At 34.9% G+C, this 27,905-nt stretch overlaps 1 protein-coding gene across 4 annotated transcripts; it reads right to left on the bottom strand.

The window, feature by feature from the left end:
• Nucleotides 1–585: 585 nt before the first annotated feature.
• LOC123309552 (fatty acid hydroxylase domain-containing protein 2) lies at nt 586–27,489 on the bottom strand. Of its 4 annotated transcripts, none has more exons than XM_044892720.1 (6): nt 27,334–27,489; nt 13,104–13,314; nt 6,265–6,514; nt 5,717–5,898; nt 4,963–5,235; nt 586–2,066 (listed from the first exon to the last, which is right to left on the bottom strand). In XM_044892720.1, exons 2-6 carry the CDS (start codon nt 13,304–13,306, stop codon nt 1,892–1,894), a joined length of 1,083 nt encoding a protein of 360 aa, XP_044748655.1. In that variant the 5' UTR covers nt 13,307–13,314; nt 27,334–27,489; the 3' UTR covers nt 586–1,891. The 4 variants fall into 4 exon arrangements, with proteins under 4 accessions (XP_044748655.1, XP_044748654.1, XP_044748653.1 ...); XM_044892719.1 differs by lacking the exon at nt 27,334–27,489 and adding an exon at nt 23,246–23,279; XM_044892718.1 differs by lacking the exon at nt 27,334–27,489 and adding an exon at nt 16,525–16,794.
• Nucleotides 27,490–27,905: the final 416 nt, after the last annotated feature.

Below are 27,905 nucleotides of genomic sequence, written 5' to 3'. Positions count from 1 at the left end.
AAAAACGCCAGGGTCTATCAATTCCAAGCGGTTTTCTATCGGAGAAGGAGCTGTGTTGCTCTGACGAGATCTAATGAGGCCGAAACCATGTCCAGCATCTGCTCTTCTTATGTGGAACGTACTCCATTTAGTTGTCCTGACGATGGCAAATTTACTAGTTCAATTCAGATCGTAACACTTGTTGATATTCATATAGTCTAGTGGTATGCATCTGAATTTATTCCTATTATTGCACTTACAATGTATATTGATGTTGACGAATCAATCTTAAATATGAACAGATAATTCTATGCGATGTAGGCGGAATTTAATAGAAAAGCCAAGGAAATCCAATGAAAATATCTGGCCATCCTTCATTTCAAAAGATCAGAAGTTTATGTTTGGTCCTTAATTTTGTAGAATCAAAACGCTCTTAGAATATTCCAGCTTTTTAGTCGTAGCATTTTGTTGGTAGGTATTCAAGAAGAGTAGAATGTTGATAATATTTGTGCATCTCCAAAGTTTTATATTTTCGCGTATTCCTTTCAACCTGAAAATGAATGGTACTGGGAAGAATTGATTCTTCATAAAATAAGATAATAAAAATAACGCATATATAAAACATTTAATATTATTATTATTACAAAGTAATAGAGAATATAGAGATGTTTATCAGCTATTTCAACCTCGAAAGAAAAATGATAGAAATTCACATAAGTTTTTTTTGGTGGTTTGATCATAGCATTTAAAATGATCTGTAAACAAAGTAAACGCACCTATGTAAACATATCCTTCCACTTAGAATAAAAAACAATAATACAAATCATATAATATTTGACTATATAATTCTAATTCTAATATTAGAGCCTTCAAAATATACTAAACCGCAAAAAAATTATTTAAGTCATTTTTAAACCTACATCATACTGGGTCGACAAAAGTACGCCACCAATTTCTCATGCATTCATTAACAATTATGTTAAATTTCGTAATAAAAACAAATCTATTTTCATAATAAATTCCATGTATAATCAATAGACTGACTTTTAACGATTTCGCTTTCTCCTCAAAAATTTCAACATTTTCGATTTTCAACACTTGAACTCCATGAATATGATTAAAATTATTTCTGTATCAGCATGATTCATCAAAAACTCTTAATTTTCTCCATCCGAAGTCGAAAATTAATATTGAGTCGTTTCTCCTCAGCCATGATAAATGTTTATTTATGTTATTTATTTTTTAATCGTGGATAATATTTTTTTTAGAATGTAAAATTCGGGAAATACTTGAACTTATCCTTCAATTCTAGTGTAATAATATTTTGTGATTATCTTTAGAAGTATTACCTTCAACCTTTTGTGACGCAGTCATCATCATTTTTTGAAGATAGTGTTATTTATTTATATTTACTGTAGTTTCTCCACTAATTTCGATATTACGGTTATGAAATTTCGATATCGTTTTTTGTTAACATGCACCGGTTGTCATTCGAAACCCTTCAAACTTTGTTGGATTGTTTTTGATAACCGCATGCTGAAGGAGAAATGACCCGAATCCATTAGGATGAAATTTAACTTGAATAATCCAAGAAAATAAATCTTTTGCGTTTGTGTCACTGAAGATTTTTGATTCCTCGTTCCAAATGAAAAGTTTCTGAAGTATTTTTCAACCACTGTATGATTTTTTTAATACGTCAGAAAAAAAAAATGCAAAATTCAATTCTACGACCTAAAAAAACTTCAAACTGTTCACTATCACAGACCGACTGACTAGCATCCTTTCAATAATTTAGAAAAATAAAGAAACGTGGATCGCTCCACGTTTCATACGCCAATATCTCATATGATACCTCTTCCTTCAGGTTCTGTCTACCCGGCATGCTATTTTCATATAAAAAGCGATTAAATGTTTATTGCTTTCCCAACTTGTGTTTGCTACAAGTGTCTGGTTCGGGATAGGCCTCTCTTGGAGGCTGGAAACTTAGCATCATAATATGTCTCTGGTATGCCCTCGTTGAGCGGAAACTGCTATCTGTTCCGTGAAGTCGATCTAGCACTCCCAGGACACCGAAACAATTGTTGAACCTGGAAAAGATATTGGGGGATGGTTGTGAATAGAGACTGTAAACTGAGTTAAAAGGAAGTGACTTTTTGGTGGGGAAGTTTGATTTTTCGAAAGGTGAATAAACCCGAAATACTCCTTTTTCATCCACCGGGCTGAAGCCTTGTGGTCTTTGTTCATCCGCATGCAGTTGGGAAGACTCACTCCCTGAGACAGGCCGACAAAAAAGACACAAGTCGATAGAGAGCAGTCCCTCTCACCAGGAGAATAATTGGTGCTGTGTTCTGTGTTATCCTCGACTCTGTAAGGTTACCACAGGAGAACAAGTTGTGTTCATCAGTGCTTCTGCACCAGCTTCAAAAGGAACAACAAGCAAGTCCCATTTTCTTCAAATATACAAACTGACAAAGAAACTGCAACACCCAGAAGGAGCTGTTTAAATTTCATTTTTTTTTTTGGTAAAACATATATAGTATGGTAAGGAGTAAATGATTAACATTTGGAGAAAAAAAAAACGAAGGGTTTACAAATGTTTCATTAAATTTGTTAATAATGTGTTTGCCCTCAACACGTCTTCTCAACATTTCTTCTTGAGGGATACTATCCCAAGCTACCTGTACTTCATGTCTCAGAGCCGCCAAAGTCCGTAGGAGCTGGGGTAACTTTCCAAGCCTGCTTCTACCCATGATGTCCCAAAACTAACTCTGGCAACAGGAGATCAAACATTATCTTGCTGAAATATTGGATTCTCGAGCCGGTTAAGGTAAGGGAGAACATATGGCTCCACTATTTCTTGAAGGGAATGCAGTATTGTTATGTTACCTCGAATAAAGACTAAAGGTGACCTACTTCCATGTGCAATAGCACCCCATAACATAACTCCTACTGTCCGGTGTACAGGGTGGGCAAAATTGGTGATACATGAACTGCTTTTTTCGAGAAACTAATAATGCCATCAAGTGCATTCCTCTTTCTTATTTTATTTTTGAGTTATAGGCCAACATTCAAATTTGGGCGATTTCAACTTTGGTCATTATCTCCGTTTCTGTTTGTGCTAGAAGGTTGAAATTAAAACATTATACAGAAACTTTTTTGATAGCAATCCAGGGGCATACTCTGATTTTTTCTTATAGGTTTATTTGGTGAGCTATAACATAAAGTTGTGTTATTTCTTATGACAACAGAATTTTAAAGTGACTGTCATTTTTTAACTATTTCATAAATATATCATCATCACCTTCAGTCTTTCTAAGTAATTTTTAACTACTGTTAACATGAGAAAAAAACACATTTTTATGTTATAGCACAGCAAATATACCCGTTGGAAAAAATCATAGTATGCCACTGGATTGCTATAGAAAAGTGTATATGTATAGTGTTTTCATTTCAACATCCTCGTTTAAACAGAAATGGAGATAATGACCAAACTTGATATTTTAATTTTGATCTATAACTCGAAAATAAGAGAAGATAGAGGAATGCAGTTGATGGCATTAGAGGTTTATCGAAAAAAGCCGACCGTAATGTGCCATGCATTTTCCTCTATCTCGTTGGGTTGAAAAAGTTGTAGTTCAGGTATCACCAATTTTGCCCACCCTGTACATGACGCTTAACATCAAAATGAGGTTCACATCTTTCTCCTCGACATCGTCTTACCCTTCTTCGGCCATCAGATGCTCCCATGGAGAATCGAGATGAGAGACCTGATGCCATTCCATATTCCAATGTTGTCGTTCTCTGCACCACTGTAATCGTTGTCGTCTTTCCTCAACCGTAAGAGGTAACACAAGATGGGGTCGATAATGCTGCAGTCCAAAAGACCTTATACGGCGGTAAACCGTTCGGACAGTTACAGGATGGCCTTGTTCTCCTAACCACTCATCAGCCAAAGATCGAGTTGTCGCAAATCGGTCTCTAATGGCCATAATTCTTAGACGCCGATCTTGAACTTCATTTGTGCCCTTCGACGTCTGGTGCCTATTTTTCTTCAATTTTGGGCATTATCAATCCACGCTTGACAACATCTCATAACAGTAGTTGGATTTCTGTTCGTACGGTTGGCGATTTCTCGAAATGACAACCCCGCCTCCCGTAGACCAATAATTCGACCTCTTTCAAATTCACTTAGCTGGCGATAAATTCTGCGTACACGTACTATAGGCAATCTAGTACAATAACTGAATATCGACTTTGGATCTCGACGAACAGCTGATGGTTTGTTGTAAAATTTAAAAAATTTGCAAAGACGACTACAATATTTAAGTAACAAAAAATGTTTTTATGAGAAAACCTTCACGATTTTTCTTCCAAATTTTAATCATTTACTCCTTGCTATACTATACTGTTTTACCAAAAAAACTTAAAATTTAAACAGCTCCTTCTGGGTGTTGCAGTTTCTTTGTCAGTTAGTATACTTATCGAACAGGTGGCAAGTCACTAGACCAGTCAACAGATTCGGTTGTTTCCTCTCAAGGGCCAAAAGTTTTTTGAGCTCAGGTTTAGAGGACGTTCTCTCAATGAGAATCCTTGAATGCTTGAGACTACTTCCCGTACTCCATTCAGAGGAAAATTTGCGGTTCAGCCTTCACTATGAAACAGTCCTTTCCTAGGAGGACAGACTGCTTGAAACGATGACCCACAATCCAAAATCCAGTCCCTGTGGACAGCACAGAGTCATCGGTCAACCAAGCGGGACCTTTAGGCACAATTAAGAAGCCTTTTTGGCGTAGGTCTCTATCACCAACAATTACCCTGTAGGGTTCGACGAAGTAGAAACTGGTGCCCACGTGGTCCACTCTATGGCAGAGATGCATTAGCATCCTCCAACATATTGAAACCCTTTACTTGCTACCTTGAAAATCTACCATCGCGCCATTGTCCGTGTTCTTAGGACCCAGACACTAATAGCTGTGTACTTACTTCAGATGGTGGAAATCGTGGGCTTCTGGTGATGGGAAGAAGGGTAAATGGTAGCCAGAATGGGCGTTCAACGTCGACAGGAGAGCCAGTGTGAACCACAACCAGGCGGTGGCTACGTGAGACCCCATGATCAAGACACCAAGGAAAGGTGGCAGTAGATTTGAGAAGATGTGCTCGACCGGGTGACAATAGATGGCGGTGACGGCGATTGGAGCTGTCCATTCATGGTGCTGCTTGTGAATGGTCTTATATAGGTACCGAGAGTGGAGAAAACTGAAAATCAAAATTTACTTTTAGCTCCCTTTCAACATAAGCAACTTCAGAAATATCAATGACATTCATGGAATCATTATTCAATATCACTAATAATTATTGTTTGGGAATAAGACCCCCTTTTGAGTTTCAGCAGAAACTCTATATCTTTGTCACAATTATAAGATAATCTATGCGGAAAATGTTCTGTTATTCAATGCTCATACAAAAACTGTTGTTTATTCGAATTGGGGGGGCAATCAATGTTTAATATCAGTTGTTGGACAATGAATAAAAGGAAAATGTAACCAAATGGGAAAACAAGCGCACAAGAAAACAACAGAAGAAATGACCCAATATTTTTGGTGCCCAAACATAAAACCGATAATGTTCCTCATTTTATAAAGTTTTGATTTTCCACCATCCTATATGTGGAATCTTCGCGGAAAACCTCTCGATTTCAGAAAGGCAACGAATGTTTTCATTCGGAAGGGTATCTTACCGGTGAGAGTAGTAAAAACCAGCTTCTTCTACCAAAATATGAATAGCTAGCTCATAAAGTACCCAGTGAAACGTTGGTAGCTCCCTCACTGGTTCCAGACCCCTCAACCACATCATGTAATAGAAGAAGAATGAACACGGCAGTCCAACTGCGAATTGGTTGAGTAGAACACTCCAAATAACCTGGGAAATGGAAAAAATGGTTATGAATAACCCATTTCGAAAGATGTTGAATGGCTTTTTTTCTGGAATAATGCGCACAGCATCATTAGCCATTCGAACGACAAAAAAACAGTAAGTAGTCAAGGCCTTATACCTACCTCTTTATATCGACTGAAATGTAACGGCATGATTTTTGAAACACAACAAATACTGATTTTTTTTTGGACCTAACAGCGAGTAAATAATTTTAAAGAGTACAACAAAATACCGAATTTTCCTGCATACAAATCTTCCTTATTTCGGTCGATCAAAAATGGGCCTTAGAACATAAATTTGTGTTATAAATAAAGATTCAGCACCTACGCTTACATTTGAAAAATATTTTACCTTCAAAAGCTTCTTGCGATCAACTGGTTCATTTGTACCAGGTTGGATCTTGTAGCGTCTCAAGGCAGCCGGTTTGTTAGTAACATCTAGTATCGTGTAGATACCTCCAAATATCCAGTATACGCTGGTAGATAGGATCGCCGTACCGTAGACCCACAAAGTGAACGGGTCTTCGCCAACATTATCTAAGATTTTGTCCCACTGAGCCTGCCAGAAATCTCCAGAAGCTCCCCAAAACCTCTGGCAATGCCTACAAGAAAACTTACAATTAGAAAATAAATTAATAAATATATAGTTTATAGTTTGGTCCACTGCGTCAACTTGAACTCGCCCTCCAGCTCCAGAGTTTCAATGAACTCCAGTATCTGAGAGGGCTTCAAGGAAGCTAACTCCTCATTCTATACTAGGAAAATTATTTTCCCTTCAAGAGATAGCGTGACAGCTGGCAGTCTACATCGCAGTGAGTTCTGCAGAACTGAGAATTAAAAGATCATCAAGAACAGGCCTAAGGCCCATCATAAGAAGGAAAAGAGCATTTTTGTGCTAGGTTCAAAAGATTTTTTTTTAATAAAGACGTTCTGCGTGGGTTAGGGTGCTAAAAGCAATGAACATGAAAAGTCTTTCTTCCAACGCAACCAACACACATGCTCAAGAAAATAAATTGCTGCAGATCTTTTGGACATCTGATGAGTTGTATTATATTTCGATGTATATACAGAGCCATCTAATCTAATGGCAATATCGGAATGAAAGACTCAATGAGTTTCCCTCAAAATCTTTTTTCCTTTTCTTATGCTTTTGTAGAAATATTTAAAATATACTTGAACTCAGATGTTACAAAAATAACAATATCAAGAAATGTAGCATCACCGCAGCAATATCCGATACAAAAAAACATTCACAGCAACACTAACCATAGCGACAGCTGTAGTGTCGTTACTCGAAAAAAAGGAAATTAATTTTTCATGACCACTTTTTCATCAATTTTCAATGTTTTTTCAAATAATCATGTAGGCCATAGACAAACGCAAGAAAGAAAATTTCATAACAAACAGTCCAGCCGACCTTGAGTTATAAATGGCGATTTTCTTCTATACAGGGTGTATTTGAAGGTGAGGCCGTTTTTTTCACAGAAGGTAGAACTAATCAAAATGAAGCGTTTCCTATACAAAAATTTCAAAACGACAAAGTTGAAAAAAGATCGGAAATGATTAGTGGTGCTCTGTGTTACTGTGTAGAACTGTGTTGTTGGGTAGTACTCAGTAGCGCTTGCCAGTATTTAATAAGGGTCCATCAATTCCAAATGTTCTCCATCGGAGAAGAAGCTATGTTGCTCTGACGAGGTCAAATGAAACCGAAACCATGGTTAGCATCTGCTTTTCTACGATGGAGCGTATTCCATTTAGGGACCTGACGATGGCAAATTGGCTAGTTCAATTCAGATCGTAACACTTGTTGATATTCATATCAGCGGGGGGTATGCATCTGAATTAATTCTTGCCTCACTGTTTAGGCGTGATCCTTTTCATGATTAGTACGAATGTCAGGATAAAGAATCGAATGCACTCAACATTGTACGTCCACGATGCCATATCATATTACGCGACTGCAGTGATGGAGTTTGTCTGATATGCAAGTACTACATTGTGATTAGAAATTCTTCTGTTCATAAGAGAAATTTTTTCACTGATTAATAGGCTGATCTGGATCAGTCCTTTCTTTTTTGCATAACCTAACATTTTAGTGTAATTTGTGATTCGTATTTTAAATGAAAATAGCTATAACACTTATAACATAACATTTTAAGTTCCGTATTTTGAATATATGCAAAATACTATCCGGTAAGTGGCATTTTGATTAACCCTTGAGTGCATGATTTATTTTTCACTCTTAAAACAAAAAATAAATTAGATCTGATAGCAAGGAAGATAAGAGGAATACTTAAAAAAAACAAATTATCTTTGTTTCGAAACAAGCTTTGTTGCCAAATTGCTACTTTATGCATTCAGACCGAAATTATAACTTGTAAAAAATTTTTGAACAATTACCTACTGTTATCGCGCACCTCTGAAAAATAGCCAAACAGTTCTATCGTTTCTCTCCTTGGGAAAACGTTCTCCATCCTTTACTCTGAGTACAGATATCTGCCAGTTCAATTCCTTTTCATTATAGTTGGAGAGCCCAAGAGGGAAATTCGGGATTTACACGAGCCACGAGCTTGTCAGATTAATATAAGAGAAGATACCCTGGACCCTGTAGAGTACCTATACCAAAAATTAGACCTGTATATACGGGGAATTGTATATGACAGCCCGTCAGAATAGTAAAAATAACGATCATTGTACATACTCGAGCGTGCCAGTTCGAAATATGGTGTGTTTTCAATGATGAGGCTTTTTTTGACAGAAGGTTGGACTCATCAAAATAAGTCGTTTCACCAAAATTTGTCTATATAAAATATACGATGGCTGAGATACAACCCCTAGAAATTCGACAAAATTTCATTGAATTACAAGTACGGGACTGTGGAAGGTGACTCTGGCTTCGGAAAAACTGCCTCGATTTTCTACATTTTTTTCTCTCTAAATTACACGATACAACAATTATGATTCTCTCAAAAGTGACCTGATGCATCTAATCCGATGAACTTGGTACTGTACCATTCATTGTCCAGCCATATGTTTAAGTTTTGTATCGTTTTTCCGAAGCCAGAGTCACCTTCCACAGTCCCGTACTTGTAATTCAATGAAATTTTGTCGAATTTCTAGGGGTTGTATCTCAGCCATCGTATATTTTATATAGACAAATTTTGGTGAAACGACTTATTTTGATGAGTCCAACCTTCTATCAAAAAAAGCCTCATCATTGAAAACACACCATATTTCGAACTGGCACGCTCGAGTATGTACAATGATCGTTATTTTTACTATTCTGACGGGCTGTCATATACAATTCCCCGTATATACAGGTCTAATTTTTGGTATAGGTACTCTACAGGGTCCAGGGTATCTTCTCTTATATTAATCTGACAAGCTCGTGGCTCGTGTAAATCCCGAATTTCCCTCTTGGGCTCTCCAACTATAATGAAAAGGAATTGAACTGGCAGATATCTGTACTCAGAGTAAAGGATGGAGAACGTGTTCCCAAGGAGAGAAACGATAGAACTGTTTGGCTATTTTTCAGAGGTGCGCGATAACAGTAGGTAATTGTTCAAAAATTTTTTAACTAACATAAGCACTAAGAAATTTCTTAGTGCTTATGTTAGTTATGTGGAAAAAGTGCTATGATGTTTCGGGTTTCCCCATTTCATCCTATTTTTACGACGATTGTTGGAATGTTCGAACAAGAAGATTGTGATGCCCATTGTGAAAAAATTCGTGAATAATTTAGACGAATTTTATAGGTGAGATTTCGAATTAATATTCTTTTTTTTCACACTTGTGTTCTAAGTCTCTTCTGTCAGTTGGTATCGAAATGAGCCATTTCAAAAAAATCGTGTAAGTTACTAAAAAATAATGAGCAAAATTTCGGTAATCCTAAGTTTCCATTTTCATTACCACGTAAATATCGAACGTGCCAATATCTCCTAAACGAAACCACATGGTCAAATCGATAAGTTTTTTCCATTGCTTTGCGATAATTCAACCGGTCAAGGGGCGTATTAAGATCTATTTCAGTAATCCTTTTCAATTTTTTTTCAACTTTGTCATTTTGTAAGTTCTGTATAGGTGATTTTTGGTGAAACGCTTCATTTCGACCAGTTCTACCTTCTGTTAAAAAAAAGCCTCACCTTCAAATACACCCTGAATATGTGGTTAATAACATGTTGAAAAGTATATATTCTCTTAATCTGACAATTTAAGCGTGAGTAGGATGTGTGGGATGGCGCAAAACTTGCAGGAAAAAAAGTCACGTGTACATTCTCGAGCGCGGTGGTTTTTTTCTTATTTCGAAGCTAATGTTTCAAGAATGACAGAAAAAATATAAGCTGACAGTTTCAGCAAGCAGAAACAATAAAAATTCGCCATAAGGTCACAAAAAAATCAGTTTTTTTGAATTATCTCCTCTCCTGGGCTTCAAATTGTTTTCGCATTCATTATAAAAGTTGTAGAGTGTATAACATTTTCCACAAATTTCGTCCGAAGCAATTTTTTCTACGTTTGAACGTTTTTGAGATATATAGCGATGAATGTACATTAGACTGGGTTTCTACTTTGAGCTCTGCCTTAAGCATGTGTGGCTAAGCTAACTCGAAAACGGTTAGTCCGAGAGCTGGCGACAAAAATCGGCAAGAGCTTTGTAATGGCTCATAATTAAATATGAGTTAGTTTTGGTGGTGTACATGAGTCAGCACACAATCTCAAGGCCAGGTAGTTTATCCAACTTTTTTGAGTGCGGAAAAGTGGCACTTTTCGCACTAAACATTGCTACTACTTTATTGCCCACATCATGCTCCACCCATCAAATATCACCCCATTACCACCTTATTATCAACCTGGAATACCCACCCAAGATAGATAAAGAAGGGAATGCATTTTCTTGCATCCACCATCAACAGGCCAACAGACGATACACTTAGTTAGCTGTCAACACGTCGTATTGACAGCATGGTTGTCAAATAAATTGCTCATCTGTCGGCTTGTGATGAAAATAAACGGTCTTTGCAAGGATGTTGAATTTTTTATTGTCTGGGCTATTTGATTCGTGAAGCAGTGGTAATCGTCAGAATTTTAACATGTGTTATCGGTTATCGTCTTCGACGATTTCAGAATTGAATACTTTACAGTGGAAGAACAGTCTTGCTTGAACTATCCTAGATGACAAATATATGAACCTCATAGAGATCAATAAAATTCTTGGCCACTACTTTCATCGAGTTATTAAGTGATTTCTGCCTTATTTTTAATCCGTTTACACATGTCACATTGTAATATTTCTCGACACAAAGCTAGCACCTCTCCACATTATATTATATGAAAGAACCATATGCAACTAACTCACATTATTATTCAGTAGTCAAGCAAACTTGTTCTGAAGTTGTCCTCGAGGTAGTACATACACCGTATCGGATACAGGAGAATTCAATGAACGATTTTGCCAATGTCAGGAGAAATCAACATGATTAAATAGTAGGTACTTTATGCTTGAGCTTGATATGTCCCCGAATAGGCTAATATGAAATCATTATCTAGTATAAAATATGTAGCTCTCGCAATAGATAATTGAAATGTTTTTGATCATTGATATCATAATCGAATTATATAGGGAGTTTAGTTTACAAAAGATGCAACAAATATACAAAAGGGTACACTTTCTACGAATATCATATATTAATATTCCAACTTAAAACAAGGGAAACTCAGTTTACCTTCACCCATCTGAACCTGAAGATGCTATTGTGACAGCAAATACGTGTCGTGGTTTAAAAACTAATTTTGTGAAAATCGTATAATCTGTTTTAAGTTCAATTATGGATTTTAATCAAGTATGGGCCACATCAATTCAATAGAAGAAGTGGTCCGAATATGAGCGCAGTTATTATGGGTCCCCAATATATTTCCACTAGAGCATGCGCAGTTATGAATTCCGTACTGTAACATGCGCGCAGTCTCGATTGTATTTCTGTAGAAACAGGAGGCGATAAGTTTATTTCTGTATTTACAAAATTGTTTAATGGTAAATGATTGTGGTATTTGTTAACGTTTATGTTCGAATCTGGATTGTTGATGTGTGCATGTTAGAATAGTGAGCAGTAGTTGATATTCCACAATAAAAACTAACCTAAATACTGAATGGAAAAGAAATAAGATGCATTGAAGAATCACATGGAACGTTGGTAATATGGGCCCCTTACGTGGTCCTATTATGGGACAGGATTAATATTCGGAAGAGTTAGAGAAATCCAGCATCAGCACGTCTAAGAAAACAGGCACCAAACGACAAGTCTTTTCAGAATCAAGAGCTTAAGAGACAACAAACAAAGAAAACCTCAAGCAAAAAAACAATGAGGTCAGCGAATCTGAGGATGGAAGTCACGAGTTTGTCCAGACGATGAGGATATGGTTATCGAAGAAATTGGAAAATTAGTTCCTGATGACCGTGATGCAGCATGCCTATTTCAAACTGTTACCTATCAATTATTCACTAGGGGACCCATATTACACGAAGTCTGATCCAGATGTAGATATGTACATTATCCTAATTTTTCACACAAATCCCACCTGAATTTAATTTTTTGGATAATGCCTTTTTTATATAGCATAGGTAAACCTCTGAGCTTGCAGTGTGTCATTTATTGGATATCTATTCGTAAGATCCCAAGATTTAGTGAAAAAAAAAAACAAAAGGGAGGTTCATACTGGGACCACTTCCTCTATTAATATTTTGTAAAGAAACGTGGGGTCAAATATGGAATACTTCTATAAGTTGTGGTGTATCAAAAATGGAAACTTTTCTTAGTTTTCTTTCATGAAAGGGCATGCAAGAGAGAAAATAAGTAGTGGTGTTAAAACCAGCCTAAATTCTCACAAACTTACAGCAGACAACCTCATTCTCTGAAACCTGGCAATGCTACATATTTCCATATTTGATCCAGTTATCACAAGATAACTTGTGATCGTTTCTCCCGATTTAACGTTTTTGTCGTAGGTTTCCAATTATACAGAGGATCTAGGGTCTTCCTAGAACCTAGAACTCCTAGGATCTATTTTAAAGAAGATTTTTCGAACTTAGTCATTTTGACTTGAATGTTTCTGTAGGTGATTTTTGTTGAAACGATCCACTTTGAAAGTTCTACTTTGTGCTAAGAATCCTTTGTTAACACCATTCTTTCTACTCACCATGTGATTGAATTCCTCGCTGCGGCAAAACAAACGAGCGCCGTACTCACTACTAAGAGAACACTTCTTAGTAAAGATAACAAGGAGGGATTGCTCTGAGCATTTCCACCACTCACTAGTCCATTTCTAGCCACGTTCCCCCTTTTGGTAGGAGTAGACTCCGCGCTGGTGGAGGAAAACTCTTCCTCGAAGATTTCTGACATTTTGGACCCTGAAAATGAGTTCCATAATATATTTATTTATTCCCAAGGGGATACAAACAGGTACAAAAACCCACTAATGTATCCTCAGATAAAACGAACAAAATTACAGAAATTATAAGTACATAGATCAATTCTATACAAGATTACGAACTTAACTAATGATTATGAGTACAACTGACAAAAATCAACAAAAAAAAAGAGAAAAAAAAGCGAGAAACCCAGAATGCCCCAAAAATGGCAATTACGTACAACTCTTTTTTAAAATTTTTCGGACCTGCTCAAGAGACATAAAAAAAAGTCATCTTGACCACTAAACATGTTGCTGGTCCGGGATATCCGACATATAATAGAGGCGAGTGCTTAGCCGTGTATGTGTACCTAAACTAAAGGGTACAATAAAAAGCTTACAGCCGAATATAATTGAAAATTGTGCAAAATTAATTAGTCAGAAAGGATGAGGTGGTTATTCTGTGAAAATAATAAACTTGATTAATCATAATTATAATACACCTTTATTTAGTTAACATGCCTTTTTTAATTTCAGCGCATGATGAATTTTTACATTTTGTGTGTAAAACCTCTTAAGTATGTACATATATGTGGGAAGTCCGGGAGAGTTGAACCCTTTTTCACTCTGAAGCCACTTAAGTTGTATCTGTAAATGGTATCAACTCATTTTTTCGCGTGAAGATATCATGTCCAAATAGGTAACGATATATAAAAGTAGAGAGATGATGAGATGAAAATTTTGAGTTCCAATGCTTTTTTTAGGAACCGAAAATTGGCTCATGTCTCCCTAATAGAGACTTGACGATAAGTTTGTTTATCAGGAAAAACTTTGAAGGAAAACAATTTCCAATGACCAACGATTGTCTATGTCAAGGTATTCATCATCAGATATACAGGGTGTTCCTAAATTGAACGTACAAACGAAAAGGGGAGATTCCTCACTTAAGGAATCTTCACCCTGTATCAGCGTATGAAATACATATTTTCTATTTCAGAGTCATTCTCACCTATTCCGAGATGTTTTTTACTTTTTTGAACCTTTGTATATTTTTTATATTTATTTCTATTATTCAATGCATTTTATGCAAAAATCTATAATATTATCTAAGCTCAGTGCGGGAAACTTGGACCACTGATTATATCTCCCGACCATATCATGGGTTAAGTCTCTTGCACTCCCTTTTAGTCTATTCAGCAGATATTTTCTTGAAACTTTTAAAAATTATTAAAAAAGAAATCTCATCGTTTGTGAAATAATATTAATCAATGAATGCAATAAAACCAAATAACACCACCCACCTATTAAACTTTTCAGGCAGTGTAACAAACAAAAATTTTCAATTTCTTACTTCTCAACAACCAAATCACGTTCATCCCTCTCACTCCCGAAATATTCTGATGGCGGCCAAAATGGAGCCGCTACTAGTTGTGCCTTGTTACACATAATATTCAGATGCATAATACCTGTCGATGTCAATATCAACAAATATATGTCTGAAAACTGCTAAGCGCTGTCATAATTAAATACAAAAATTATTTTATTGTCAAATATGTTCTCGCATAGTTTCCCAGAATTGGAATAAAGGAAAAAGCGTCCTGAAAATGTTTACTTTCGGTAATATGACTGTTTTCGATTATTTTTGTTGTGGTGGAACAATGTGAAAAAAATCAAGAGGTAATTTTTTCCGTAGTCTCGCATTTAAACAACCATATATATTTTCTATCGTTGGAAAATTCATAAAGAATTCAATGTCCTCATTTCAGAAGAAACAGTAAAAAGAACATAAGAAATCAAGAGATGTCCTACTTAAAATAAATAAAATTACCATAATTTTTTTTATATTATATTATTGGGAATTATTTTTCAGTTTGAAACCAATTGGTTTTATTTTACATTACTGGTAGTAATTTATTTTTTTACTTATTTATTTGATCATACGGCAAAGCCATTTTTACAATTACGGAAAATATTTTCCAATAACAAGTCTATACAAGAGAAAAAAAAACAAACAAACAAAAAGTATTTACACCCGCATCAGTATAAGCACCCATCCATAAAATTGAATTTTCCAATATTTCATACTTTCCAAAATTCATTTTGGGCAATGGGTAAGATCAGATTTGAGATGTTGGAGAACTGGTAAGAGCTTGGGATTCGAAGTATTTCTTCAAAGTGAATATAGATATTGCGAAAATATCAGCCTGACATTCGTTTGTCAGCCGAAGTGCTCTTGATAAGGGACTGGTGAAAGCTATAATTGTTTGGGGCAAAGCTTATGTGGAAAACCTCTCGTATTCTAAGTAGCGATATTTGAAAATATCATAAAATATTGACATTAAATGTAATGATTCCACTTTCCACAAAATATTTTATGAATATTGCTTTGAGTAAGGTAAGTCTTCGCCACTCTTCATCCTCTACAATTATCTTTCTTCAAAAATGGAGACGACAATTATACCTACAAAGAATTGTCGTTCCATCAATGCGTAGCTAGTCATGAATCAGCGCAGAAATACCCAAAGGGGCTGAAACGTCTAAACACAAACTGTAGACCGGTTTCGGGATTACTGTCCCTCATCAGTACAGTGCAGTGATAAAATGGAACGACAATTCCTTGAAGCATTGGAGCATTGAGTATTAAACTCATATTTATTTAGATTTAATACTCAATGGCAGGAGAGATCTTAATTATCTATAGATGTCTCTATTGGAGCACCCAGGAGCGGAAGGGGTGAGGGGCACCCCCAAGCTTCTAAAAGCTTGCCTTGCTAAGACCTCAAGAAAACGCCTGCGGAGCTAGTTCCTTCAACTTTGAGCATGCAGCAGTTTTCCAGTGCATAAGGAAATCTAAAATATGCTGTAAGGCCACGTTCTTCATTTTATCTAACGTACAATTCCATTATATGCACAGGTAGGTATTAGATTAATGCCCGTTTTCACCAACGATCCCTCAAATTTAAGGAATAGCTAAGCCGATTTAAGTGACTCTTACCTATGATTTCGTTTTCACCAACGTTTAGGGGACCCTTAAACGCTTAGGAATAGCCTAAATTATAGAGGCCCGAAAGTCGATCTAAGTTTTCTATGCATACCAACGAAATAATAGTCAAGGAGATATATCTCCTTGATAATAGTAATATTTTTATAATTGTATGGGAATCAATTCCTCACTATGTTTCAGAATAAAAAAACTCAAAAACATACTGACCGTATTTCCATCTTTTATTTCGTAAACCTCTTCTAGTCATATCCAAAAAAATCTTCAATCTCTTGAAACTTCAAACACTCTCTGATTATTGTTTATGGAAATAAACTCAAACAAACCGGTTTAAGTGCAATATAACGGTTCAAAGTTCTGCGAAATTCGTTCATGCGAACGCACTGAAAACAACAAAACTTAGTGCAATACTGCAATGAAACCTCGATTGCGTTAAATACGCAAATAAGTCTTGCGTTCAGCGCGCAATGATAGATAGGCCTTTGTTATTTTACACATGGTAGTTTAATAAAGTTAATTTTACTATCAAGTGGTAGAAAGGAAGGAGCGCTATCTAATAATGGCAGAGATATAAGTACCAGTAGGTACATTGATGACATAATGGTTATCGCAGATTATTCAATCTATTAATTTGTGAAACGTTGATTAAGAGCACAATAGACAAATTTTCAAGAATTATTTCATAACACCTATTCACGTTTTCCTGGTAAAAATTATGGGTGATTTTTCAGACTCAGAAAAATATAAATTTTCCTCTTTGGAGATATGCCCAGAAAATTATTTATCTTTTGAACCATTCCTGGAACACCCTGTTCAAATTCGTTTGGAATGTGACAAGGATCGAAGGATTTTTATTGAATGGAGAGTGTCGGTGTAGGTTCATAATTATTAAAAAAATATAATAGAATTTATTTTGCATTGAAAAATCGTTCTCCTCGATATTGTACCTCTAATGAGTCATTTTTGGTGCAGAGTCCTGGAGCGTAACCTTGATGGGACGATAATAAGCAATTAACGTGCAATCTATTTTTACGAGGTCCAAAAGAAAATAAATTTAATTTTTTCTTCTGTCATCGCGCTGCTCACCAAATATAACCTAATCTCTAACGATTTATTGGCAGGGCCAGCATTATCTATCAAATATTTAAGCCATCGATGAATGCAAACCATTGTCATTTTTATCTGTGAGCCTATAACACGTGACAAACGCCAATTTATACTTGTATGGAAAATATGAAGGATAATGTGACCATGGCAGGCTACTTAAATTTGAAAATTGAAAGCCTCCAATGATACCATAACTTGCCCTTGAATATAATAACAAGTGTGTTGTTTTGATTACATTTTAAATGCTAAGTGCTCTTGATATTCGCTCCATAATAAAATATTGCATATTTTGTCGTATTGTAATTTTCCTATCCTGCTCAAAAACAATTGAATTATTGAGAAATGTAAGCCCCAGATGAAGATAAATCGCAAATTCGGAGAATGATAGTAGACTATTTCGAATCCTATATAAGAATAGAAACGTTAAATACGTTAGTTGGGATGTGATTGTTTACAAATTGTTTTGAACATTGAAATTGAACTCAAAACAGTTTTTGGGTTCAATGGTTTTGAACGACGTTGGTAGTGCGCAAGGAATAGCAGAATTGTAGTATATTATAAATAATAAAATAATAATAATAATAATAAATTAAAATTCTGTAATATGCAGACTGTCCCAAAATTCAGTTAATAGTATTATACATATATTATTTCATAAGGAGAAGTGTCACTTTTCATGGCGAGCCTGTGTTTGCCCGCTACGAGCCATGAAAAGTCACTTCTCTCCCGAATTAAATACACTGCGCAAAAAAATTAACGCACATTCTGAAAATCTCAATTTTAATGAAAGTTAACTCTACATTAACTTTATAACTTATTTTTTATGTTCTCTCGGGAAGGTTTTGAACGAAACAAAACACATTAAATGGAAGAAAAATTCAGGATTTCACCGAATCTTATGTGAAAGAAGAGAAATGAACAATTTTCAAAATACTGAAATGCTGATAAGTGATTTAATACTTGGTATTTCCACCCCTTGCGTTAATTACAGCTCGGCAACGACGGTTCATACTCAAAATGAGTGATCTTGAAATGTTATGATCCAATCCTTCCCAGATTTCTCCGAGTTGGATTCCTAAGTCATTAAGAGTAGCTGGATGATTTTCTGAACTTCTCAGCCTTCTATTGAGGTTGTCCCAAACCTGCTAAATTGGATTGAGATCTGGACTTCTTGCTGGCCATTCTATTCGAGAGACTTCAACTTCTTCAAGGTACTCCTGAACGATGCGCGCACGATGGGGTCTGACATTATCGTCCATAAAAATGAAATTTTCACCAATGTATGGGGCAAATGGCACTACATATGCTCTTCAAGAATGTTTCTTTTATACTTATCAGCATTCATAGCTCCATTATCAACGACCACTAGGTCTGTGCGAGCAGTCAGAGATATTCCACCCCATACCATAATCGATCCTCCCCCGAAACCAGTAGTATTGAGGAAATTGCACTGAGCATATCTTTCATGTGGACGTGTGTATACAAGGGTACGTCGATCACAATGGTAGAGCAGAATCTAGACTCATCTGTGAAGAGAACTCTTTCCCAATCGGCCTCTTCCCAATGGATATGCTCTCTCGCAAAATCCAAACGCGCCCTTCGATGGGCTGGGGTGAGAGCTGGGCCTCTTGCCGCTACACGAGGCCTCAAATCATATTCTCTGAGGCGATTTCTTATTGTCTGAGTGCTAATTTGCACCTCATGAGTTTGCTCAAGCTGAATTTGAAGGAGGCGAGCGGTTGCAAACCGTTGTCTCAACGAAGAAACTCTCAAGTAACGTTCTTGAATGGCAGTTGTTACCCGTGGTCTACTCTGTCCTGGTCTTCGGACATTCATACCTGTCTCCCCTACCTCCCTCCTACCTGAATCGCTGCAACATTCTGGACACACTTGTATGGGAAACTCCAAACCTTTCTGCAATTCTTGTGTATGTCCACCCTTCTGCTCGCAAAACTACCGATTGGGCACATTCCTCTTGGGTCAAATTTCGTGTTTCGCGTTGCGTGGCAATCGAGTGTAGAAAATCAAACGAAAGAAAAACTATCACTAGAACTAGAATTGATCGAGAACAACTGATTTTAGAATGGAGCCAATACATTCAAAATCTGATAATATCATCTTTTTTTATTCCTGCTGGGAAAAAACATCTGTATTGAAGAAAACCTTTGAAAGTGAATAACATATGCATGCATAATTCTGATAAAAATAATTATCATTGAGAACACCTTCAGTTGTAGAATAAATTTGAGATTTCCATAATGGTCGTTAATTTTTTTGTGCAGTGTATGTTTTTTTTTTCATTTCGGAATTTATAATAATCTGGATATCAACCTTTGGATTAGATTTATTATTGAGTGATTAATAGCAAATGTGGCTAGATACGCTTCTCATTTTTAAAAAGCAACACATTTGACTCTACTAACTGAAATCTCTAAGAGGGGCCTACACTGTTTTAGTGGCCAGTTCAAAAAGAGAAAATGAATATCTTACGTCAGAAACCACTAATTTATGAGGTTTTTTAATTCGTCAAATAAAAAAATTTTTTTTTATTGAAGAACAAATATTCATTCATGTTATTAACATTCCGAGGTGAAATTATCTCTTCCATGAATTTCCACATGAAAAAATTTCTCGAAAAGTATCGCCATTGGCTGCAATTCGTATCCTGGTCGAATTGAAAGAAGACGTTCGTTAAGTGCTGCCATCTTTTCGACGAAAGTGGAAACTATTGCAATATTCGTAACATCTACTTATCGTTCAAGTTTTCTGGCAACACCCCACATTCTGGTACTCCTCTTAACGGACACATTCTCACAGTCCGGTTTTTGAAATTCACAGTCATCTGAAATGTGGTAGAATTTGATAGAAAATACCTTATCTGATCGAAGACTTCGTGTTTTGGTTAATGAGTAATTTGAAAACTTTAAAGAATGGACTTCCACAAGGATCGGTATATTCGGTATTATCTCCCCTTCCTTTCAATGGGGAATTCTCCTCAATTTGAGTTATCACAGCATATGCAAGTTTGAACTGAATAATTATGAGTTTCATTCATGAATTTTTCAAATGCACCCCGGAAACTATTCAGAATCATTCTTTAAATATAAGGTTTTAAAATTTAAATCGCTTCGTTTCTAGTTTACGATTCGGCAACAGCGCACAGAGGGGTAAATGACAAGTCTAGTCGGCCAAAAATATTTAAAAACCATATTCTGTTTGTTCAAGACTGTTGATTACGAAAAAAATATCTATAAAAAATCTAGGACCTCTGGTATCAATCTTGCGAATAATAAACAATCTTATCATTTTTGAAAGGGTTTTGCACCACTAAGGAGTTAAACAAATTATTTTCCTAAACTTCAAATATTCAATAGATTTTAAACACCAATCATATCGACATAATTTTCTATATTTTGGGTGAGATAATAGAAACAATAATCCACCTTAATAAAATAATAATTTATTTACGATTTACAATAAGAAAATGGCAAACTCAATCAATCACCTGATGTGAAATTGATTTATTTCTCCTTAATCATCTGATTATTCACAATAAATCGATTCGGACAGAGTCAGAGTCAGAGTCTTCTGAGGAGTTGTTTGATTGGATGATTTTACAGAGAGGAGTAGGGCTAGTTTCTCGTTCAAAAATGGCTTGCTTTTTTTCGTCGGTATTGGCCTCATGCCAGAATAAAGCGGATTGAAAGTAAGAAAAAATCTATTCAAGATATCTATGTTACAAGATTCTCTTGAAAATTTTCGAGCAAAATTTATTCGGTAAAGCCTGAATTGTTTTACCTAATATTCAATATTCTTCTGCTGCTCTCCGGAATAATTATCTCGATTTACTAGACAATTTTCCAAAAATTCCAAATTCTTGTTGAAACTGGGCAACTGCTGGGTGCACCTAAGGCTGAAAAGATTTTGTTTCATAATCATGGTCACTCCAGATGGCATAAAATGACATTTTGTCTTTGACTAAGGAAAATAGCTCCATATATACAGGGTGTCCCGTAAAGACCACGTCAAACGAAAACGGAAAGTAGATCAGAATGTGCTCTACCTGATGTGAAAAAATCGTTCATATGAAAGTCTCACAGTTATCGAGATATTTGATGTTTTATGAAAATGTTGAATTTTTTCACTTAAAATGCTTTCTCTCTTGCGGAAGCTACAATTAAATACTTTTCGAATCAGTTTTTTTTGTAGATTTTGTTGAATGATTGCTTCAATTCATGAGAAATACCACAAAATATTATACAGGGATTCTGAAAAAAAAAATTAAAATTCATGTTCTGAAGGAAGTGTTTTTTTTGTGCTGAATTCTATTTGACGTAGTATAAAAAAAGACACTAGACCTTTTCTGCATATGACGTTGAAAAGTTCCCTATTTTGTGAGGATTCCGAAAAAGTAAAATACAGGTGATAACCTTCTTCACGAAAAAAGATATTTGAATGTTTATCGAAAATGGAGCATTTCTGTGAAAACCTGATTTTTTCACCTTTTCCATAAATACTTTCATTTTGCACTGCTGAAAATAATCAATCAACAAATCAATAAAATGTTATTAAGATAAGCTTATTCACTAACTGAGTTTTTTTATTTCTTTTTCTTTGCCTAAAGAACTCTCGAACATCGATATGATGTGATGCGATTCAATGATTCACCAGACTTAAATCCTCTGGATTTTTTTACTGAGGTTTTTTAAAAAATGAAATTTATTCGAATCCTATAAGAGATGAAGCACAACTTAGGGACCGCATTCGTAATCAGCAGCCAAAATAGCGGGGAGAGGTTTGTATGGTTTGAAAAGGTCATTTCTCAATAGATGCAGGGCATGTATTAGCGAATAGGTCGGTCATTTTGAGCATTTGCTCTAATAAGAATCCTGAATTTTTATTATTGATATTTTTGTAAAGTTTCTTCACAATAGATTTGTTGATGTTGAAGGTCCTGTGCGTTATTACATTATATCATTGCAATTAAAGAAAAAAAAAAAGAATAATTTCATTTTATAAGTAATTTAAGGACTAACTGACATTTCTCAAGAGAATTATTCAATATGTTACAGCAGAATCTGCAAAATGAAAGAATTTGTGGAAAAGGTGACAAAATCAGTTTTTCACAGAAATGCTCCATTTTCGATAAACATTCAAATATCTTTTTTCGTGAAGAAGGTTATCACCTGTATTTTACCTTTTCGAAATACTCACAAAATGGGCAACTTTTCAACGTAATATGCAGAAAAGGTCTAGTGTCTTTTTTTTATAATACGTCAAATAGAATTCAGCACAAAAAAACAATTCCTTCAGAACATGAATTTTAATTTTTTTTTCAGAATCCCTGTATAATATTTTGTGGTATTTTTCATTTCATGAATTGAAGTAATCATTCAACAAAATCTACGAAAAAAACTGATTCGAAAAGTATTTAATTGTAGCTTCCGCAAGAGAGAAAGCACATTCTGATCTACTTTCCGTTTTCGTTTGACGTGGTCTTTACGGGACACCCTGTATAGAATCCATTTTCCGACTTTATTTTGAAATTTATTGATTCTTCATTCAGATTAGCTGAAGAAGAAAAATCAATATTTGCCAAAGTGGCGGTTATTGGCGGCTATTGATTGAAAATTTATCTACTACATAACTAGAACAACCGATCATATTAAAATAGTTATTGGGTCTCATCGGGAAGTAAAAGAAATGTCTCATCGAATGTTGAAATTCACAATAACAAGAAGCATAAAATTATCATATATTAATTTTTTTATTGCTGCCTCCTCTATTTTAATGAATAATATAACGCTATCGCATAGATACATACCTGGTCTCTCATAATCCATAATGAGTTGGTCTCATAAAATTTTGAGAGGTAATACAGGAAGCACTGAACTATGCATTGAAAGAGATATTTTTGATTCGAAAACAAACGAAAACGCTAATTGATGATCAGGGAAACGATTTACGCCATTGAATAGAATCACCCACTATTCTGATTGATTTCCCATTTCTGATGCATTTTTGGAAATTGACTTTTGGCCGGCGCCGGCTAGATAATAACTTTACTCCTCTGTGCAGCGCCTACTAGAAAATAAAACGAATAACGAACAATGGCTTGTTTATAAAATAACAGCTGTTGATTTACAGCCTATAAGGCGCGTACGCACTGGAGAGCTTCAACAGCAACCGGCCATAAAAATCCCATAAAATTTTACCACCTTCCTCGTTCGTCGCAGACTTCATAGACAGCCATCTTTGTCTATCTCATCAAGATAGTATATTTGTTGTCCTTTATTATCAACGCATATTTCGGTCGATGTTGCCAACTTGTGCAATAGAAACGAAACGCTTTAAATTTTAAATACCCATTTTTATTTTTCATTTTTAAGTACTGAGAATAATTTTTTTTGGAAAAAGGTTGAAATGGTTATTTCAAAAGGTGACGTTTCAAAGATATTTCATAAAATATACAAAATTTTCATCAGAAGGAATATTCCCTATTTATATTTATGTGATTTAACTGATACGTCATCCGAAAAATTTATTTATGCCGATGATATTGGCTTTTTGCCATTCTGATATCGAATTAATGGAACAGTTATTTGTGCAACCAGTTGGGAAAACTATTATTTTTCGTAGTGAGCCCCAAAAAAACGCGAATACGAAAAATAATGTTTCCCAACGTATTGCACATACCTAATATTTTTTCTAATTTTAAAAAGGATGAATTCAACTTAAAAGTACCAAAAATGCCTATTCAAGCGCACCTCGCAGATTCTTTTTAAATCGTCTAGTGACGGAAATATGATTTATCACTGCTATAGAAGCAAGTATGTTTTCATCATCAATTGCGAAATATTTAACTTTTCGTAACTGGTTACGAAAAGTGAAACGTCAAAACGTCAATTACTTTTGAAAAGTGTCACTTTATATGTCAAAATCACAAAATAATTGGCAAAAGCATCAATTTTCGTAATGAGCTTCGCTCGTTTCGTAAAAAAACCCGAAATACGAAAAATAGTGTTTCCCAACGTGTTGCGCACAATATTTTTTCTAATTTTGAATAGGACTATGAATTCAAATAAATTGAAAAACGACTATACAAAACGTCCCTCACAGACTCGTTTGAATCGTTTATACAGGGTGAGTCTTTAACTCGTACAAATATTTTAACAGTAGATTATTGAGGTCGAAAGAAAAACTTTTTTCCTATACCATTTTTTCCGATTCGGCTCTGATAAAAAGATATAGCCTTTTAAAGCTTTCATAATGGGCTGTGCCACCCTGGAAAAACAAAATTATCTTCAGAATAACTAGCTAAATCTATGACTCTACACATCTGTAGATCTTTTAAACAGAGTTGTATTCATCCAAAGTACCCAATTCTTCAAATTTCACAGATTTTTTAATTTTTCAATTAATGAGATTAAGTTTCAAGAGTTGCGGGTTCTTTGAATTTTTGGTATTTTTATGGTACATAATGGTCATAATGAGAAAACTGGAAGACGTGGGTGCTATCTTTATCCTGTGTTCGAATACATCAAATAAATGATAAATGAAAAACTATATTCCGAAATTCATTTCATTGGATAAAACAATTCGTGAGAACTAAAAATAACATTTTTTCATGGTTTTTCAACAGTCTGTATTTTACACACTGAGCCGATTCGGAAAAAATAGTAAGGGAAAAAAGTGTTTCTTTTGACCTCAAGAAGCTACTGTTGAAATATTTGTACGAGTCAAAGACTAACCTTGTAGTGACGTAAATATTTAATTTTTCGTAACGGTTTCAAAAACGTCAATTAGTTTTAAAAAGTGTCACTTGATATTTCGAAATTAGGAAATAGTTATTTGTGCAACCATTTGGGAAAAGCATCATTTTTGGTAATGTATGAAGCTTCGCTCGTTGCGCAAAAGGGCGCGAAATACGAAAAATAGTGTTTCCCAACGTGTTTCACAAAATATTTTGTCTTATTTTGAATAGGATGTGGCTATGAATTCAAATTAAAAATACCAAAAACGTCTATACCTACAAGTCTCCCTCGAAGATTTCTTTCCAATCGTTTATAGTGACGTAAATTATTTGATTTTTTACACCGCTGCTATGGAAGCAAGATTCGTTTCTTCATCAATTGAGTTGTGAAAAGTGTCACTTTATACTTATGTCAAAATTGGAAAAATACCTTCAGCCAACATTTAGAAATCGTTTATATCCTGATCCAAATAAAACAGAAGTATCCTGTTTCCACTTGAATAATCAACAAAAATATAGAAAATTGAGAGTTACTTTTAATCATTTTCATTGTTTTACAACATATTGTATCTCTCAATTCTCCATACTAAATAATTCTATAATAAAATAAAAAATTAAAATTAGATTCTTTATTGATTTATAGAGTGTTAAATATTAACAGGAGGATATTGACGAGGAATAATATACTTCAGAAATTAGCTGGTTTTTCATGGGGTGCTGATGCCATCACACGGCAGCTTTGGCTTTACTAGTTTTTTCTGCTGCTGAGTACTGTTTGGTTCAACAGTGCTCAGGTCAATAAAATTGATATTATACTCGATGATTCTATGAGGATTGTTACTGGAATCGTCAGATCTACAGCATAGATTATAATTTTTGATCTACACCTTTACATTAGTTACCCGTAGTTTCAAACATTCGCCGACAGGTGGCAGTCTCGAAATCTTGGAATAAATTCAATTTCTTCCCTAATTTATTTCCAATTTTATTATACACAGCGTGTTTCAACTAGACAAACATATTTGATCGGTAAATGACACCGGGTCATTTTTGCCTTATGACATACCTCATTTTCGAAGCATAAGCGAGATACAGGACAATACAGGTTTTTCAACGTCATTTTGAACAATATTCCAATGTGGTCAGTTATATGTAAACCTTGAAATAAAAATCTTATCAGAGTATTTTTGGGTGTTCAATTCAGAAAAGGAGAAGAACTCCGAAAAAAAATTACAAAATGTCGGAAAACCTGCAATGTTCGTGATTTTCTTCTAGGATGCCAAATTGAATTTGATTTTCCGAAGAATTTCTGTGAAAAATATTGTTCTTGAATCGATCACAACTTTTTTTTTACATGTAGGACTCTATGTAAGTATAGTTATATAGCCAAAAAGCTTCAGCTTTTCAAATTTAGCCACTTTCAGAAAAAAAAGAAATATGTAATTGAATATGAGGATTATGAAGAATAATTAGAAAATGACATTTTCGGTATATAGAGGATTGAATAAAAAAACCTTTATAGTTGAAGAGAAAATTTTCTCCACGACACGTAGTTACTCGGTATCGCACTATTTCCTCAAAACAAAACAAAACGAAGGCTTTTGTTTCATGTTGAAATGATTAAGATAAACATAAAGTCACCTATACCTAATGCAAAATATATTTTATCCACATCTTTTTTTATTTCAAAACAAATTTGGTCCTTCTAGAAGATTTTGAAGTACGTTGACCTATGACCTTCAATGGGCTTAGATGTCAATAATAACAAAGAAAGTAATTTCGTTATGAATCACTCATATAATTAGGAAACTTTGCCAAGATGCATTCAGTGTTGAGACTTCAAGAACACAATAATAATTCAAGAACAAAATAAAATTTCCAAATTGGCAAATATCCTATACTCCATACCTTCTTCTTTGTTTACTTAGTGCCCATATATAATCAACTGTTGATTTGTGATAGTGAAATTATTGTTGAAAAATAAAATATTAGGCTTCAATTATCAACATAGCCCAAACTTCAACGTTATCAATTCGAAATAGGTAATCGTTATTTTGATGCCAATGTGAAACGCAAATACCGAAAAACCAAATAAACCTAGGTACTGTGAGTGTGAAATACCGACCATTTTCCGGAATATTTTCACCACATTCACTTACCACTGTTATCCACAATGTTCAAAATAAACACAAGAATATATTCAAAAATGATAATGTAAAGAAACTCAACTTAACTAGTTCATTATGATGATATTGTAACAACAGTGAAAATAGTGTTTTGGTTCATCACTTGCATTGACGGAAAATAGGAAATGGGAAAACTCCGTCCGCAGTGCCATCTATACAATGAGCTTTGAAGCGGACGGATCATTTTCACGAAAAAGGAACATGTAATTGCGCCATCTCTGAGGACAGAACTACGCTATTTGTTGTTTTTAGAGAAAACTATGCTGAGGAGGACTTAATCAAAAAGGTTTGATAAAGTCACCGTAACAAATACAGTTTGGAGGGTAGAAATCTTTCTACCCTCCATATGTTAGTGTCACAAACTATTTATTTTCCCGGAATAAGTCACAACATTCCACATAATAATATGGAGGGTTGAGCCTCCCTAATTCAAAATTTAAAAACAAAAGTCACAAACAGAATGAAATAGTTTCTCCAACTTCTATGTCTTGGAGGTCATATTCTTATCTGTGTCATATTTCTACCTTTTTCATATTTCTATGGTT

Source organism: Coccinella septempunctata, chromosome 3 (assembly GCF_907165205.1).
Source record: "Coccinella septempunctata chromosome 3, icCocSept1.1, whole genome shotgun sequence".
In the NCBI taxonomy this organism is placed as follows: domain Eukaryota; kingdom Metazoa; phylum Arthropoda; class Insecta; order Coleoptera; family Coccinellidae; genus Coccinella; species Coccinella septempunctata.
Note: the sequence above shows the minus strand (reverse complement) of the source record. Positions and strands in the feature narration are given on the sequence as shown.

What these genes read in the sequence shown, in the direction of transcription:
- LOC123309552 (XM_044892718.1), bottom strand. Translation starts at nt 16,564, where the DNA reads ATGACTAGAAGAGGTTTACGAAATAAAAGATGGAAATACG. An exon ending in GCGAGGAATTCAATCACATG is followed by an intron (nt 6,515 to 13,103) that starts GTGAGTAGAAAG and finishes GTTTTCTTGTAG; the next exon opens with GCATTGCCAGAGGTTTTGGG. An exon ending in GGTTTTTACTACTCTCACCG is followed by an intron (nt 5,236 to 5,716) that starts GTAAGATACCCT and finishes TTTGATTTTCAG; the next exon opens with TTTTCTCCACTCTCGGTACC.